The sequence below is a fragment of the Talpa europaea genome, assembly GCF_964194135.1.
Source record: "Talpa europaea genome assembly, chromosome: X".
Lineage (NCBI taxonomy): Eukaryota > Metazoa > Chordata > Mammalia > Eulipotyphla > Talpidae > Talpa > Talpa europaea.
The window spans coordinates 83,384,367-83,400,592 of NC_140081.1; the positions used below are offsets into that span (position 1 = coordinate 83,384,367).

The window sequence follows — 16,226 nt, forward strand, 5'->3', positions numbered from 1 at the left end:
GTGACATAGCTGCCTTCCAAAAGTGGTGCGCACGAGCTTGAGAAGAATGTGTATTCTCCAAATTGGGTACAGATCCATTGTATGGGGCTTGTGAATCATGTCGTGCAAATCATCTATATCTTTACTCATTTTTTTGTTCATCTGCCAATTTCTAAAAAAAAAGATTAGTGGATTTTACAAATTCTCCTTATAGCTTTATCAATTTCCACATGATATATTTCAAAACTATGGTATTAATAATGTAAGTTTTGGATTGTTATCTGAAGAACTGAATTTTTTATCATTATTCAGTGATCCTGTTTTTAATCCAACAATGGTTTTCCCTTGCTCTATTTTGTCTGATATCAGTTCAGCCACATCAATTTCCTTCTGATTAGTACTTACATAGTATATCTATTCCATCCCTATCTGTGTCCTTATGTTTTATCGACCTTTATCCCTTATACACAGCATGTAGCTGGATTTTGTGTTTTCATCTAATGGGATAACCTATGCCTCTTACTCTAGTCAACTTCTAAATACTCTGCTTGCATTCACTCTCTGGAAGTTAGCAAAAAATCCAACGAACACCATGAGTGAACTGGAGCTGATACAATCCTGAAGATTTGTCTTTATTAGTACAGTTGTGGGAGAAAGTCACTTAATGCAAGGAATGGTGCACACAGGCCTAATCCATTTGATGTAAATCAGGGCATTGCACATTTCAATTGCTCTGTACTCCTTCAGAAAAGTGCATGGAAGTGATTCATTAGGACTAAACTCTTCACAAGAAACAGACCAATTCTCTTAGGCTCACTAGGGCATCTCTGGTAGTAAAATTTAAAAAGCAATCAAACTGAATAAGAAGTCCTTTTTGCAGGCATTTACATCAGGGAGGAACATGATCTTGACAATTCAGAGTAAATGAAGTGCAAATTATTCTCGTATAATAATCCCAGAAATGAAGCTTAAATTGTGACTGAAAAAGAGCCCACAGTTTAATCAGAAAAATATATTTATTGGGAACTCCCATGAGCTCATATTTGATACATTTATATCATAGGATAACAAGTTCAAAAGTAATTTATAAATATAGAATTTATGCAAAATCTGCATGTATTGAATTTTATTTTGAATTTGCATGTGTGCCTATATTTGAATATTTATAATATTCCTCCAGAAAATCACTGTGGAATATGCAAGACAGATTTATTTGATGTAATGCTCTGAAATGTGTCAAAGTCTTTAACACTGTTCTTAGTGGCAAAATGGTAGAAATAACAAATGGACTGCAATAAGACCAACTGAATAATCTGTGAAGTCCAATACCTAGTGAAACTAATAAAGCTCTTTTGCCAATAATTATTTCACTAAAGTTCAGACACATAATTCTCTAAGCTTACGACGTTGCTTCAGAAGACATATACCTTTAATTGATGTCTTCTTTCTACTGTTATGGAATAAGGTACATTCCCATCCATACCATTTCTTTCTAAACTTAATGACTAAATATCTCATTGAATTTGTCATGCAATGTTGACAGCTTTTCAACCAGGAAGTATACCTGTTCAGATTAACTTGTACTTAGAATGTGAACCTCATTGCATGTGATGGGCCCTCATATATACAGTTGAGGAAGGGGTGCTCTCATTAACGTAACATAGTTAAGTGGGGCATCTCTCTTATGAAGTGTAACTGCTCCAGGAGGCAGTTGCTCCAGCAGAGTGCCCGCCCCCCTTCTCCAACACTGGCACTAAATGAGCTGAGTACTCATTTATGCACATTTAGAACTACAGCCCTTCACCAACCCCAAGGCTACCCCTTTAGTTCATCATTTCTGTATCAACTCCCTTGGAAAGAAGATCATGAAGAAATAAAGTACAGGCCTCTTGGGTGGCTCTGGCAGAACAGAATATCCTAGTATTTCCAAGTGTGCACCACTATTAATTTCCTATTCCATTTAAGTTTTTTTGACAGAGGAAAAAGAGTAGTGACCCCCTTAAATACCTACACTGTGCTGGTATAATGATTCCATGAATTCTTTGGAATATGATAATAGCGGGGCATCAGAAAAATCAACAGAACATACCAAATGTACCACCTCTCTTTTTCAGTCTCAGAGAATATTTAGCTGGGACTGTTTCTCTCATTACGGACCCCTAGGATATCAAGAGGCTAATGTTATAACCAACCATAGTCTTCAGAACCCAAAAGTAGACATGAGTGGAATTCATCACAATAAAACATCATTACAAAAGTGTTAATGTTGGGCCTCCCCTGGTGGCACAGCGGTTGAGTGCTGGGCTGCAAAGCTGCCCGCAGCCTCTGCAGCGCCGGTTCGATCCCCGGCTGCCGGGCGAGGGTCCCACAAGGCGCGACAGACCTCTCCTGCCACGCCTGCTGCTCCCCTCAGCAGTGTATTTCGTCAGTCTGCCTGCTCTGCTCTCCGCTCTGGCTCTGGTGAATTCTCTCACCCTCCCGTGCTTCTGACTGTACCCGGTGCTTGTATAAATAAATAAATAAATCTTTTTAAAAAAATGTTAATGTTTACTGTTATTATAAAAACAGTGGGGCCTCCCTGGTGGCACAAGGGGTTAAGTCTCAGTACTATGAAGCTATCCCAAGCCACTGCAGCGTTCCTTCAATCCCCAGCTCCACCAGGGAGGTACCCACATGGTGCAGCAGGCCTCTCCTGACTTGCCCGCTGCTCCCTTCCACAGTGTATTGCATCAGTCTGCCTATTCTGTTCCCCACTCTGTCTCTGGTGAAAGATCTCACTCCCCACACCTCTGGAGTGTACCCCAGCTTTTGTATGCATAAATAAATAAATATTTAAAAATATTTTAAAAATAAAAATAAAAGTAGTGCATATTCATAAAGGAAATTCTAAACTTTCACAATAAGAAAATAAATTCCTAATTAATCTACTAATAGCCTTGTATTTTTCTTACATTTTTTGTCTTCTATGTTTACATTTGTTCTCATTTGCTCCATCGCCTCTCCCTCCCTTTTTTTCTTTCTCTCCCTCCCTCCCTCCATGCCTCCCCATCTCTCTCCTCTTCCCTATCCTCTGTATCTCTCCCTCTCTCTCTTTAACATAGTTATAGTCACACTGGCTCCATAATAGTTAACTTCTATCCTTTACAATTAAATCACTAGCAATTGTCCATAATCTATAAAAGGACATTTAAATGGATATACTGAGATTTCTTGAACCATTCTCCTGTGTGCGGTTGTTTAGATTTTTCTAGTCTGTTGCACTTCTAAATAACTCCAGCTAACCTCCTAGTATACAGTTTTCATAACAACCTGCACTTTTCCCCCAGGTCGCCTCCCACAACCTGAAGAATTGTTTCATATTTCTCATCCCCACTCCATGGTGGTAGGCACCGCATTGGCCTGATTCCTCATAGTGCCCCCAGCCCTCAGCATATCGATGGGACATTTTCTATAGCTATCTGTTTGTTTGTTAGATAGATAGATAGATAGATAGATAGATAGATAGATAGATAGATAGATAGAGCGGAGCGAGATAGATAGACAGATAGACAGATAGACAGATAGACAGATAGACAGACAGCATACATAAGGTTATGTGTTTTAGTAAAATCCCAGATGGAAGAAAAAGATCATTTTTATGTTCTCTAATTTATTTCCAAAAGAATAATTAGAGTGTCAATTTGACTACAAGATAAGAGACTATGATATTTACACACCCTTGTCAGCTACGATCTTTTTTTTTAGTGTCAGTGGTGATATATGATGAGTTGATGTTTTGGGGTTTTTTTTTAAAGATCTATTTGTTTATGCATACAAGAACTGGGGTACAGGCCAGGGGAGTGGAGGGTGAGAGGATTCACCAGAGACAGAGTGGGGAACAGAACAGGCAGATTGACTGAAATACACTGCTGAGGGGAGCAGCGGGAGAGACAGGAGAGGTCTGCTGTGACATGTGGGTCATCTCCCTGGCTGGGGGTCGAACTTGTGCTACAGTGGCTGCCAATAGCTCCAGAGTGCTGTGCTTAACCCCTTGCGCTACCAGGGAGGCCCCAAGTTGCTGGGGTTTTTTAACCAGGGTTAATTAGAGAAGCAAAAAGGTCTTCTAACATTTCATTATTTAAATTTGCATTTCTTTAGTACCCGTGAGACTAAACAGCTTCTCCATGTGTGTAAACTACTTATGGCCCCCACACTGTAAACTGGTCACAGCATTTGCTTTTCTCATCAAATTCATAGGCAATCTTTATACAGGAAGGATGTCATTCTTTTGTCTGCTTTATTGTTGTGCATATTTTCATCAGTTTGACATATGCCTTTTCATTTTGGATATTTTTTGACAGATGAACATTCCTCATTTTTATGTAATCATAACTGTCGATCTTTTTCTTTATTCAAGCATTCTTTTCCTTGCCTGGAAGTCCCACATGTAAATTGCAGCCACCATTTAAATAATAATGCCAATTGTGGATTCAGATTCACTGGATTCACAGACTCCCGCTCCACAACCAGGCCCTAACCTGCCCAGAGAGCCAGTGCTCATGTCCTTACAAGCTGTGTCCACCAGAAGTCGAAGCCACCTTGGCCTGTTACTGCCCTTTAGAAGCCTTCCATCCCAAACCAGATCCCCTTCTCGGCCTACCAGTTCGAGCCAACTGTATCACCTCCACTCCACACTGGAAACCAGGAGGGTAGCTTTACCTGGACTCCAGTCTACATTACTTTTATGTTTTTTTACACTCCTTCTCTCAAAGAACTTTGCATCCTCACTGGAATTCAGCTTCCTCGTTGCCACTAACAGGCCTTTTCAATAAGGCCTCACCCCTGCTACCCTTCACCTCCCCCACACATGAGCCTTCTGGCTTCTGGTCAGGCCTGGTGAGGTGAGGCTGTTGGACTGTATTATGTCGTGAGGATGCCATGTTCACCCACAATGTCTTCTTCTTCTTTTTTTTTTTTTTAAAGATTTACTTATTTATTTATATAAGCACTGGGTACAGTCAGAAGCGCGGGAGGGTGAGAGAATTCACCAGAGCCAGAGCGGGGAGCAGGGCAGGCAGAAGGACCGAAGTACACTGCTGAGGAGAGCAGCGGGCGGCAGGAGAGGTCTGCGCGCCATGCGGGACCCTCCTCCGGTGGCCGGGGAGCAGCCAGGGATCGAACTGGCACTGCAGAGGCTGCGGGCAGCCTCGCAACCCAGCGCTCAACCTCAGCGCCACCGGGGAGGCCCCACAATGTCTTCTAATAAACACAACCTTTCTCAAAGATCTCTCTTCTTTTCCAGAATTTTTTTTAATTTCATTATTTATTTTTTTAAAACATTTTATTTATTTGTTTGTTTATGCATACAAGAACTGGGGTATAGGCCAAGGTGCAGGGGGTGAAAGGATTCACCAGAGACAGAGTGGGGAACAGAACAGGCAGATATACTGAAAACACTGCTGAGGTGCTGAGGTGAGCAACGGGCAAGACAGGAATGGTCTGCTGTGCCATGTCGGTCATCTCCCTGGCTGGGGATCGAACTCATGCTGCGGTGGCTGGCAAAAGCTTGATAGTGCTGAGACTTAACCCCTTGCACCACCAGGAAGGCCCTTAACTCTTCTAGAAAGGGTGGACTTGCTCAGAATCACAGACCTCCTTCCCCCATTTGTCTATGCTGCACAATTCTGCACTTTACCTTCTAATCTTTATGACCTTGAGGCTGAAGATGGTAACCTTGGCTTGTGTGGCTTTGTCTTGGTTCTACCCTCCCCCATCTGCTAGCTCTGTGTGGAGGTCATTAATCCACAGAGTTTGCTGATTAGACCCAAAGTGGGGCATAAACAGATGGACTTTTCTCTATTTTTTAAAAATATATTCAAGCAAAGGTAGGACACATTAAAGACATGATTAATATTCACAGATTTGCAAGCAAAACTGTCTTTATTAAATATCTAAAACACCAAATTAAAAGAAACAAAAAAACAATAAAATGCCAAATTATTCTGTTTTACTGTAAGCTCTGTGAGAGCAAGGTGCTGCGTCTTCCTTCAAATAAAATGGTCAATTTCACAAAATTTCGTGTAATGAATGATGGAAGGAAGAGATGACTATCCTTTTACTATCATTTCATACTACTTAGGTTGATGACAAATCCATGAGACAAGCAGTAACATTCTTACTGCCATATAACAGCACCAATCTAAAGTTATTTTGAAGACTTACTAACTCTGAGTAGCTTTCCTGCAGTAAGTCCCGTCTAACCATCAAGTAAGGATGGTTCTTGGAAACTGGCACTACAAGTAATAACACATCTAACCACAAAAGCAGGTCCTGGAACTTTGAGGGTATTAAAAGCTAAGTGAAATAAGCAAGGAGGAAGACAAATACCGTATGATTTCACTATAAAGACAAAAAAAAAAACAAATGAACAACAAAAAAAAAAAAACCCAAGCCCTTCATTCTGAAAACACAATGGTGGTTTCAGGGGAGGCTGTGGTTTCCATTGTTCGGTGGAGGCTGATGGCTGGACAGTTGGTAGTGGGCGAGATGTGATACTAGGGTGAGAAACTGTCCTCCTGAACCCTACATGATGTGGTTAACTAATGTTACCTCAATAAAAAGAAAATAAAGTAGGTCCTCAAACAATGTCATTTCATCTATATTCTGACTGCTTTTGCTTGTCAATGCTATCGCGAAGCAATATGAAATGAGATGACGTCATTTGAGGCCCTGAGTAGCACCTGCAGAACTTCGACCTTTGTGGTGTCTCCGACATCATTTGCCACCCAAGCCAAGATGGGCACCAATACCACCGATGTTCTACAGGTGTTCCCATGGTGACGTCTCCTGCCCTGCAGAACGGGCGGGACCGTAGAAGCCTGCCTCTCACAGCCAGCGGGAGAGATGCACCCCTAACCAAGCGAAGCCGCTCTGTTAGAGCCCAGAGGTCTGCAGTAGCTGGCGCAGAGGGACAACACTGTCGGATGTGACAATCCCTCACTCCCTGCCTCTCCCTGTGACCCCAGCTCATGAGCAGGCACCGTGTGCAGTGCACTGAGACACAGCACTTTCCAAACAGACCCACCTTTAAAAAGTGTTAAAAAAAAAAAAGCTTTTTCCACAATTTTTTTAAAAATGGCCAAAGACAAGAAAAAAAGAAGAAAGGTGTTCTCCATATAAACACCTTTCAGTCCCTTCCTGTCGGTGGTATCCTACTGGACTTTAAGTAACAATTGATTACTCTATCGTCTGGTTGCTTGAACAGTTGTGGATGTTGAAAGTCTAGGACACAACGAAAACAGGATGACCTGACTTGTAGAGCCATCAAGTCTGACCTCCACCCCCCCACCCCCCCTCACCCCCCCCTCCGCTGCCCTGTGTGCCAGCCAGCCTCCTCAAAAACAATGAGGCCAGTGCGATCTCTTTGTGCCCCATTCTGAATTCCTCCCACAGCCCAAGTGGTGCACCAGAGTTGACTACAAACAGGGAATCTGGCCTGAGAAAAGCCTGCAGAATTTGAGAGTTTTAACAGCCGGTGAGTAACCATGTTTTGATACATTTTCCTAAACGTCTTAGAAGCTGGAGAACGAGCAGGACCCTTCTGTGACCCTAAACAACATATTGGCAGACAGACGCACGACATGCCTTTTTTAGTTCTCTTTTAAAGAAATAGTATACTTAACAAACAACTTGTGCCTTTTGCCAGCCAAGCACTCTCTTTGTCCTCTCCAGGCAACGTGATCACAGTCATTTCTGTCCAGCAGTTAGAAATCACCCAAGCACTTTCCCATCCACCAAGGCAGGGAAGCATCTCGAATGTAGCACTTGGTGCAGATGTCAAGGTCTGGGCTTGCAGCCACCATGGCCTCTTATGCCCTCAGCAATGTGGATGGATGGGCTGTGAGTCCTAAGGTGGTCTGCTAAGGTGTATCTGCTGAGGGCTGGGCTGATGTTTATTCACTAGGTGTCCAGCCTCCTCCCATGCTGCTCAGCTCCACAGTATTTGGAATATGGGATGAGAACCCTGCCTGCCACCTAGCCAGCAGTCCGAACTCTGTGGACACAGAGCCTCCAGGATATAGAAATTTGTTCTCCCACTGGGTATGACCACCCTGGTCCAATCACTGGACCAAGTTTACATGCAAAATTACTGAAAATGGTGCTGACATAGGGACAACAACATCAGCTAACATTTACTGAGTATTCACTGGGTAATAACCACTAACATGAACTATCTCACTGTTTTCACAAAACCTCCTTTTCATCAAGATGCCTCAACAGAGCAGCAAGAGATGGAGTCAAAACTGGAGTCAGATCCTGCTATGTCACCGAAGAGCTCAATGACCTTGAGAAAGTCCTTCAGCCTCTTTGGGCTTCACTCTCATCTGATAAGTGGGGACATTTTCACCCACTCTGCCCTCATCCCAAAGACGTGCCGATTTACAGAGAAATACCAGAGATATGGGCTGTGCAAGCGCATCAGAAACTGGAACGCCCTCTCCACCCACACAAGGCTCGGACAGGCTGCAGTCCAAGGTCACACAGCTGGCACATGGCTGGCCTGGAGCTGAGGCCCAGGTGTCGGAACTCCCAGGCCGCACTGAGGGAGCTGCCATTCCCCTCAGTTCAGCGGAGCACAGAGACCACCAGCTGGCCTGGAAGAGGCCGCGCTTCACAGCAGCTCCACAAGCCTGACTCTCATCTCCGGCGACCAGCTCCTCACCCTCACGCATCACTGCCAACACAGCTGCCTCTGCCCCTAAATTTCCACCTCCCACTCACACATACACACAGACACACACGTACACACGACCACACACACACTCTCATCCACTCATACATATCTTCACTCTTAGAGATTATCAGCACTCCCGGAACTGGTCCAGCAAGCAGGGATTTGTCAAATCCTAGGGAATTCTGGAACCCTCGGGCTATCACTATTTTTCAAGATGAAATTTTCTGGAGGCAGGTAGGAATTAATGAAATGTTAAAAAAAAAAAAAAAAAGCCATGGCCTTGAGGTAGCTATGTGTTTCTCTGGCAGATGTTATTGCATTTTTGCAAATGTTCTAAGATCATCACAGTGACTCTTTAAAAAGTGGTTCTTCTTTGATTAGACTAGATGGCACTGTGGCACCACCCTTTATAGGCTCAAGAAAATCTCATATCATTTCAAATAATGTTGCTGCAATTTGGGACAATCCCAGAGGCTAAACCCTCCGCTCTGGGTTATCTTATGGAGAATTTCTGAAGGGCTCTGCCAGAGAACAACGGCCACCAAAATATGTTAATAACCACATTAATAACGTGTGCTTGTAGAACATATCACATCTCGACCTACATGCTGAAAAGAATTGAAAAAGGCACATGTGACCTGGTAAACTCCAGGCAGGGCCAGGCCTCCCAGAGCGGCCAGGGTCCCATTTTGACATCTCTGCCACCGTTAAGGCTGTGGAATACTATTTTGGTCCTAAAAATCTCTTTTTATACCATCACCCCTGAGTCACAACTACAAGCTCCATCAGCAAGTGATTATTTTCAGTGTTACCACAGTGTTTGGGATCCCCTTAAACAAAAGAATCTTGGGATGGTAGGAAATGACACAATTGTCACAATGGATTGAAGCGGCCCCTTCCTGGGGCCAATGTTCTCTCTGGATGGGAAATAAAAATCTGTTTACACTGTAAAAAAAAAAAAATTAAATTTCAACAGATCCTGCCAGAATTCCACCATTCAAGAAAGAACACTGTCAACCCAGGGAAAGGAAAGTGAGCAGGGCTGAGCTTTCCTCTACATCTCAATGCTGACCAGAGGGTTGATGGGAGGAATCCAGGTGCTGGCATCTGGACAGAAGAAACTGAGGTGGCTATTGTATTCCAAGTGACACCTCCCAAGCCCCGTCCAGTCCAGGGCACCAAGTACCCCACAGTGGGCTATGGGGGGATGGGAACGGGTCCAGGCAGCAGCCCCTGAGTTCCCCTGTGGTCACATCCACCGGGAGGCAGAGAGCACCAGCAAGTCTTTGCCCACCCAGTGACCCAGCCCAGAGGTCCCCTGCCGACTAGACGCACCTTGTCCACTCCCACACCCCAACCCAGTCTTATTTGAGGAAGACTGGCTCAGTGAGAGCCGGGACTGGAGCAAAGACACCACAGGACGCGCCCCTCCCTCTTCGGTACTCCATGACCTTACAATGCAGCTAGAGGGAAGGAAATGCTGGGCTTCAAAGCAACTAGACACACCATTCCTACATCAGACTTTGCAGCATCAGCCCAGGATGCCCAGCACGTGAGCTAGCAATGTCTGGTGCTGCTGTTCAGGCTTGTGTAAATCTGGAGAGGTTGCTCCGGGTTTACACCACCTGGAATCCGGGTCAGCGTCTGGGTCCACGTGTCTGCCCGCAGGCTGCCCCTCACACTGTCAAAGCTCGAAGATGCCTCCAGAGCAGCCAGTAGCGAGCGGGTAAGCTAGACACCATGAGCTTTCTCTGGGCTCCAAAAACAGGGCAGAGGGACACCCAGATGCCTGAAGAGAGCAGAGACAGAGGGAGGAAAGAGGCGGTAAAAGTCAGGCAGGAAGAGAAAAAAAATTAACAGAAATGGTAAAATAGAAAGAACCTGAAGCTAAGTGCGAGGAGGCAGACGGAAAGAGCCCGCGTCCAGAACTGAGTGGATAGGAAGGAAGCACAAGCAGCAAGAGTTAAGAGGAAGTAAGAAAAAGCGACATGAGAATATGGGAGCGGGAGGCAGGAAGACAGGGGGGCTAGGGAGGCTTCAGAACCGGGGTGCAGAGAAAAAGAGAGGGGACTGGAGGGCACCACACGCATAGGGTGTTTTTTTGGGGGCGCTCCAGCGCCGAGTCGGCTGCGGTACCCAGTCCGGGCAGAGGCCGGGGGGCGCTCATTCGGGGCCTCCCGGTCGCCTTACCCGCGCGCACTCGCAGCTACGGAGCCGGCCAACCCCCCCCGCAGACTGAAAAGCCGTCCCGTGCTGGAGTACACGGGTTTCCTGAGGGCACCGCAGTGCCCACAGCGTGCGCGCCAGGGCGCCGGGCGCCCGTCCAGCGCCGACACCACGCAGAGCTGCACGCGGGGTCGTGAGCGGCGGCCCCGGCTCCCGTCCGCCCCCCCACCTGCCCAGGCCCTGCTCCGCCGCGGGCCAGCACTCACCTGGACGGTCTAAGCCTGGCGTCGCGCTTGCCGTCCACCACTGCGGGCACGCAGCTGGTGAGCTCGGTCCAGTCGGCGTGCAGCCCGCAGCTCCAGCCCGTGGAGAACCTGGAGAAGAGCCAGGTCTCCCGCTTACCCGGCCGGTGGCAAGTGCATTTCTTCTGACCCACGCGGCACTCGCAGGGCTGCTCCAGCTGGATGTTGCGCACCAGGTGGCGACCGAAAGTGGTGCCTCCGGTCTTCTGGATGTGCAGGAACACGATCAGGTCATCGCCCTTGATGTCGAAGTCTACCTTGCGCAGGAGGTCGCCGCGGCTGAAATTGTAGCGGGGCACGAACCTGGAAGAGCTCTCATCCTCCGAGCGGTACGGGTCCGGCACCGGGGAGCTGAACGCCTGCAGGCGGAGGAGCTGACATTCTGTGCCGGGGCACACGTACTGGAGGACGATCACCGCAAATAGGAAGAGCATCACCAAAGCCAGCAGCAGCTTGTTGGATTTCTCATCCATGTTCCCGACGCTGGGGGAAACCCAAGCTCGTTACGTCAATCCCGCAGCTCAGCCCGCGCTCGCCGCGCGCCCGCACCGCCCCCTCCCCCTGGCGCCGCCGCTGCGCCCCTCTCCCCCTCCCGTCGGCACCGAGTACTCCACCGCGGCGGCGGCAACGGCGGCGCGGCGCCCTTCCCCGCTTCCTTCCTTCCCGGCAGGCTCAGCGCTGTGGCTTCTGCCGCACCCCCCTCGCCCCCCCCCACGAGTCCTTACCGCTGGCCGTCTGCCCGCTCCCCCCCGCCGGAGCTCCGCCGAGCCGCTTGGCGGGGTTCCGGACCCCGCCTGCCCCGGTCGCCCCACTCCCAAACTCACACCAGCGGCGCGATGCCCCGCGTGACTCCTCCGCTCGCGGGGACTCGGTGGCTCCCATCCCCATCCCGCTTCGCCCGCCGGACCATGCCCGGCGCTTCCGCGCGGATCCCCTTGGCGCGCACGCCGCCGCCACCCCGCTCGCCCGATTCCGGGCTCCCTGCCCCTGCGCCCCACAGCTCGGCTCTGGCCCGCGCCCGCTAGCCCACCTAAGGGGCCACCTCGAGTGAGCTCCGAACCCGGCGTTCGGAGTTTCCCTGAGGGCAGGAGCCCGCCGGCAGCCCGCTCCGCGAGCCGAGACCCAGCGCTGCCCGTGCCCGCGGAACGGCGGGGAGGGAGCCGCAGCGTGGCCGAAGGCGCACCGCGCCCCTCCGGAGCCCCGGAGTCCGGCCGCCGCCGGCTAGCTGCAACTTCGCGCCCTTCCCTCCACTCCGGCCGCCTTCCCTCCCCGCAAGGCTCCCGTGCGCTCTGGCCCGGAGGCGCGAGTCCCGCTTTCTCCTAAAACGTACCTGGCCAGGGGGCCGAAAATCTTGGAGAAGATCGCACCGAGCACGTGCTTCAGCGAGTGGCCCAGGGCGGCCAGGCCCCGAGTGAGCAGGGCCCGGCAGAGGGAGCCCAGGTCCCAGCGTCTCCTGAGGTCGTGCATCCGCCTGCGGCGGCCTCGGGGCAGCAGCGCGAAGAGAGGGACGCGCGCGGCTCCCGCCTGGGAGGAAGACGTCTTCAGGGGCTCGTCCAGGAGCGCCTGCGAGTTGAAGCCGCGAGACACACCCCTAGGAGGGCCCGCGCGGACTGAGGCGGCGACTGATCCCGGCCGGCTCGCTGCCAATTCGGCCTCTACTCTGGAATGCTGGCGGGGACAGGTGGTGCGGGCGGGCGCTCCTCGCTCCGGTTGCAGCGGCGGCCCGAGCGCCCGGGCTGCACACGCAGGCAGTGCCATTCCCCCCTTCAGGCAACTCAGGGTACTAAGATCAGGAGCGAGCTTGAATTTATGTAATAATGCCTCGCGCCTAAGAGCTCGAGCCACTTCGCAAGCAGATGACCTGGGTTTTCTCCTGTGTGGGAGAACGCAGGTCACTCCACGAGCGCATCCCTCCACTTTAGCTCGTAATTTCAACCTCCTCTAAAATAGCAAAGGCGAGAATTGGACCTTTTCCCCCTCTCTTTGCCAATTTCCATTTCCCAGCGGAAGGGAGGGCATTTTCTGCAAAGGTAAGTCAGGACGAAAGAGAAGCATGACCAAAACGTTACAGAATGAGACTCGGAGCTTTTCCGGGCAGGGACTCACCCTTATTCTCCCTTTCTCTTCCTGCTGAATGCCGGGCATCAGTACCGCTGCCTACAGAATGACTTCACGCACGTAAGGTTTATTGGAGGAAAGCTACCTCACTGGGTACTACATCTGAGTGGAGCCATCTAATGCAAGGTGATGTAACAAGTGAAGAAACTGAGACCCAGACAGGCAGGGACTCGACCAAGGTCACACAGCAGAACCCCAGGGCTTGATCCCAGAGAACCAGGCACCATCTGCCCATTTCCTAATAGCAACACCATTTCCCCTAGTAAAGAGGAACAGAGTAAAACCCGGTGTCCAAAAGGCTCTTTCCAGGACCCGGACTATAAGGATTAGCTGGGAAAGGAAGGATGTCCTTTCAGGACTGAGTCCCTGCCAACTCAGGACTCAGGCTGCTCCCATTTGATTCATCAGGTGGCACTCTCCAGGAAGGGGGGTTTGGGGAATAATTCCCGCCCCGTTTGGACCCCAGGCTACAGAGGGGACACAAATGGCAACAGTGTTTTAGAGCATTGTCACTGGGGCTGGGAGGCAAGCAGGTGAGCCTGTGCAGAGTCTTAGAGTGGAGGCTCTTCCCTTTAGAGACAAACTCCATTGTGTCTCCTTCTGCTCCATCCCTCTCTGTTGTCTTTGTGCAATGGATAGCAAGTGCTGCTCTAAGAGTCCTGGATGCCAGCGTAATCACTGGCCCTTTCTGAGCCTCAATTTCCTCTTCTGTAAAATAGGACTAATTCTTCCTTTTTGACCATCTGCAGAACTGTGAGGATGGCCTTTGTACAATTCGAAAGACAGGCTGTGTTTACTGCTTCCCTCAGCTGGGATGTGCTAAGTGAGTTATAAGCCAGTTAAGGAAGGGGCTCTTGGGGCCTCCCTGGTGGCCTAGGGATTAAGTCTCAGCGCTATCATGTCTGCAGCCTGAGTTCAATCCCCAATCAAGGAGCTGACCCACATGGCACAGCAGACCTCTCCTGTCTTGCAGGCTGCTCCCCTTGGCAATGTTATTTCAGTTCAGTAGATCTGCCTGCTCTGCTCCCCACTCTGTCTGTGGTGAATCCTCTCACCTCTGCACCTCTGGACTACAGTTCCTCAATGCAAAAAAAAAAAAAAAAAGCAATGTGGCTCTTGGGTAATTTCCACCCCTTGGACTTCCCCAGTCCTGACAGCACTTCAGTGTGTCCCCAAAACTACTGGAGAGAGCAAGGAACCCTTTATCTGCCTGCAGACCTACGAGACAATTTCAGACATTTCATCCAGTCCCATGACTCCAAAAGAACACGCTGACCCACAAACTTATAGTAAAGAGCCGCATGCAACCAATTACAAGGTTGACCTCTTGGCTTCCCCAGGAGCTTCCCTGAGGCCCTCATGCTTGTGAGACACCCCTGTTCATGGTGAGGGTGGCTGGGTGAGGGGGGAGTGGGAAACATGGGAGTGGCCCATGGCCTCCCCCTTGGTCATGGCACAACCCACCTCTTTCATTTGTCCAGAAGGGGGTTTCTCCTCATGGTGCCAGAGACTGGGAGCCCTCTGCCTCTGCTGGTTGCAGCGCATCCATGCCCGCAGCAGCTAGCTGTGGACTGGCTCTAGCAGAGAGTGCTTGGAGGGTTTGGAACAAGGGAAAGTGCCTTGGATTGGGGTAGGGATGTGGTAACCAGTATAGGGGAAAATCGAGATTTACTGATTTGGGTCATGAAAAGGCACACGGGAGCACACACCCACAGTCCAATTCTCAGAAAGAGCCAGGGCTGGTAGTTACAAAGCAGTGAAAGGGACAGGATGGGGCTGCTAAAGGCCAGTTCTGGAGAGCTGATATCTCTCCAGAGATATCATCCAGCAGCTCACTGGAAGATGTTTGTATTTAAAAACCTCTCCTCCACCCATCTCATAGTCAAGTAACAAAGAAATTAATCTCTCATGGTTGACTTTATATATCAGAACTCCTAAAAGTGGCAGAAAATGGTCTTTGAGGGGAACAGGGATTCTCACAAGTCTCAGAAGACTCCTCCTGGAGTGAAGAGACTCCTGGTTAAGAAGAGGAAATTCTTATCTGTGCCCCAAGAACCACATTCTCCTGTGGCCAGGCCTGGACCTTGGCAGGAAGTTCACTTCAGTGACCTTGCAGTGCTGGGCTGAGTCTGCCTCGCTGGAGCTGGTTTCTCTCAGGAAGTGCGTACCAAAGTTCCTGAAATTCTAGAAATCAGTCTTATTTTGGAGATCCTGGGTAGGGGCAAAAGAAGAAGAGAACTGGCTGAATCATCCAGTCTTTGCTTTTCCATCTCCTCATTTCTTAGACCCACCTGAGTGGTTGTGTGCACCTCCACATGGGGATCAGCAGTTGGGAGGGGATGAGGACTCTGTAGTCTGAGCAGGCCTTCCAGTGGTCTCCACAGTGCGGTATGCTTTTCATTATTTTTCCAGAATCATCTTTTCATGGTTTCTACAAAAGGTTGATGATTCTGGGAGCATAAAGACCAGCCTGGCTTGCATACTGAGCAGTGCTTTGCCAGATGTGCAGTTGGTTGCTGTAGTCTGCGAGGACAGTAGAGGATCATGGAAAAGCACTGGCCTGGGAGTCCACAGACCTGGTACTGATCTTGATTCTCTCGCTGACAAAACCCTGTATGACTATGAGGAAGTCTGTTCCTTGTTCCTATTGGCAAAGTTGATGGTATAAATTCAAGGAACACACCATTCTCAACTTCCTCCAGGGCCAAAGTGTTGGGGCCTTATCACAGGGGAAATTCAAGCTCTAGTCTCCTGTGCTGTACTTCTCACTTACATCATGGGATCATGCCAAGCCATCATCAGATGCTCTGGTCCTATGTAACAGGGGTGACAGCAGTGTCTCCTGTTCAAATCTGAACAAAAACATTGAAAACTTAACGTCAAAGAAAGTACTGGCACTTTTAATAGAGAGCACTCTAAGGACATATGTTTTCCCAACCTGAACATTC

The 16,226-nt window shown here is 49.1% G+C and overlaps 1 protein-coding gene across 3 annotated transcripts in view; it reads right to left on the reverse strand.

Annotated features, from left to right (window-relative positions):
- Positions 1-12,997, reverse strand: part of HS6ST2 (heparan sulfate 6-O-sulfotransferase 2) — a gene marked incomplete at its 3' end in the record, with an annotated part of 256,996 nt that extends 243,999 nt beyond the window's left edge. For all 3 annotated transcript variants that reach the window (XM_084258029.1, XM_084258028.1, XM_084258027.1), the window contains exons 1-2: positions 12,491-12,997; positions 11,125-11,643 (exon numbers count right to left, since the gene is read on the reverse strand). In XM_084258029.1, coding sequence (XP_084114155.1) covers positions 11,125-11,643; positions 12,491-12,918 — 947 coding nt within the window. In that variant the 5' untranslated portion in view covers positions 12,919-12,997. The remainder of the gene's footprint in view (positions 1-11,124; positions 11,644-12,490) is intronic.
- Positions 12,998-16,226: the final 3,229 nt, after the last annotated feature.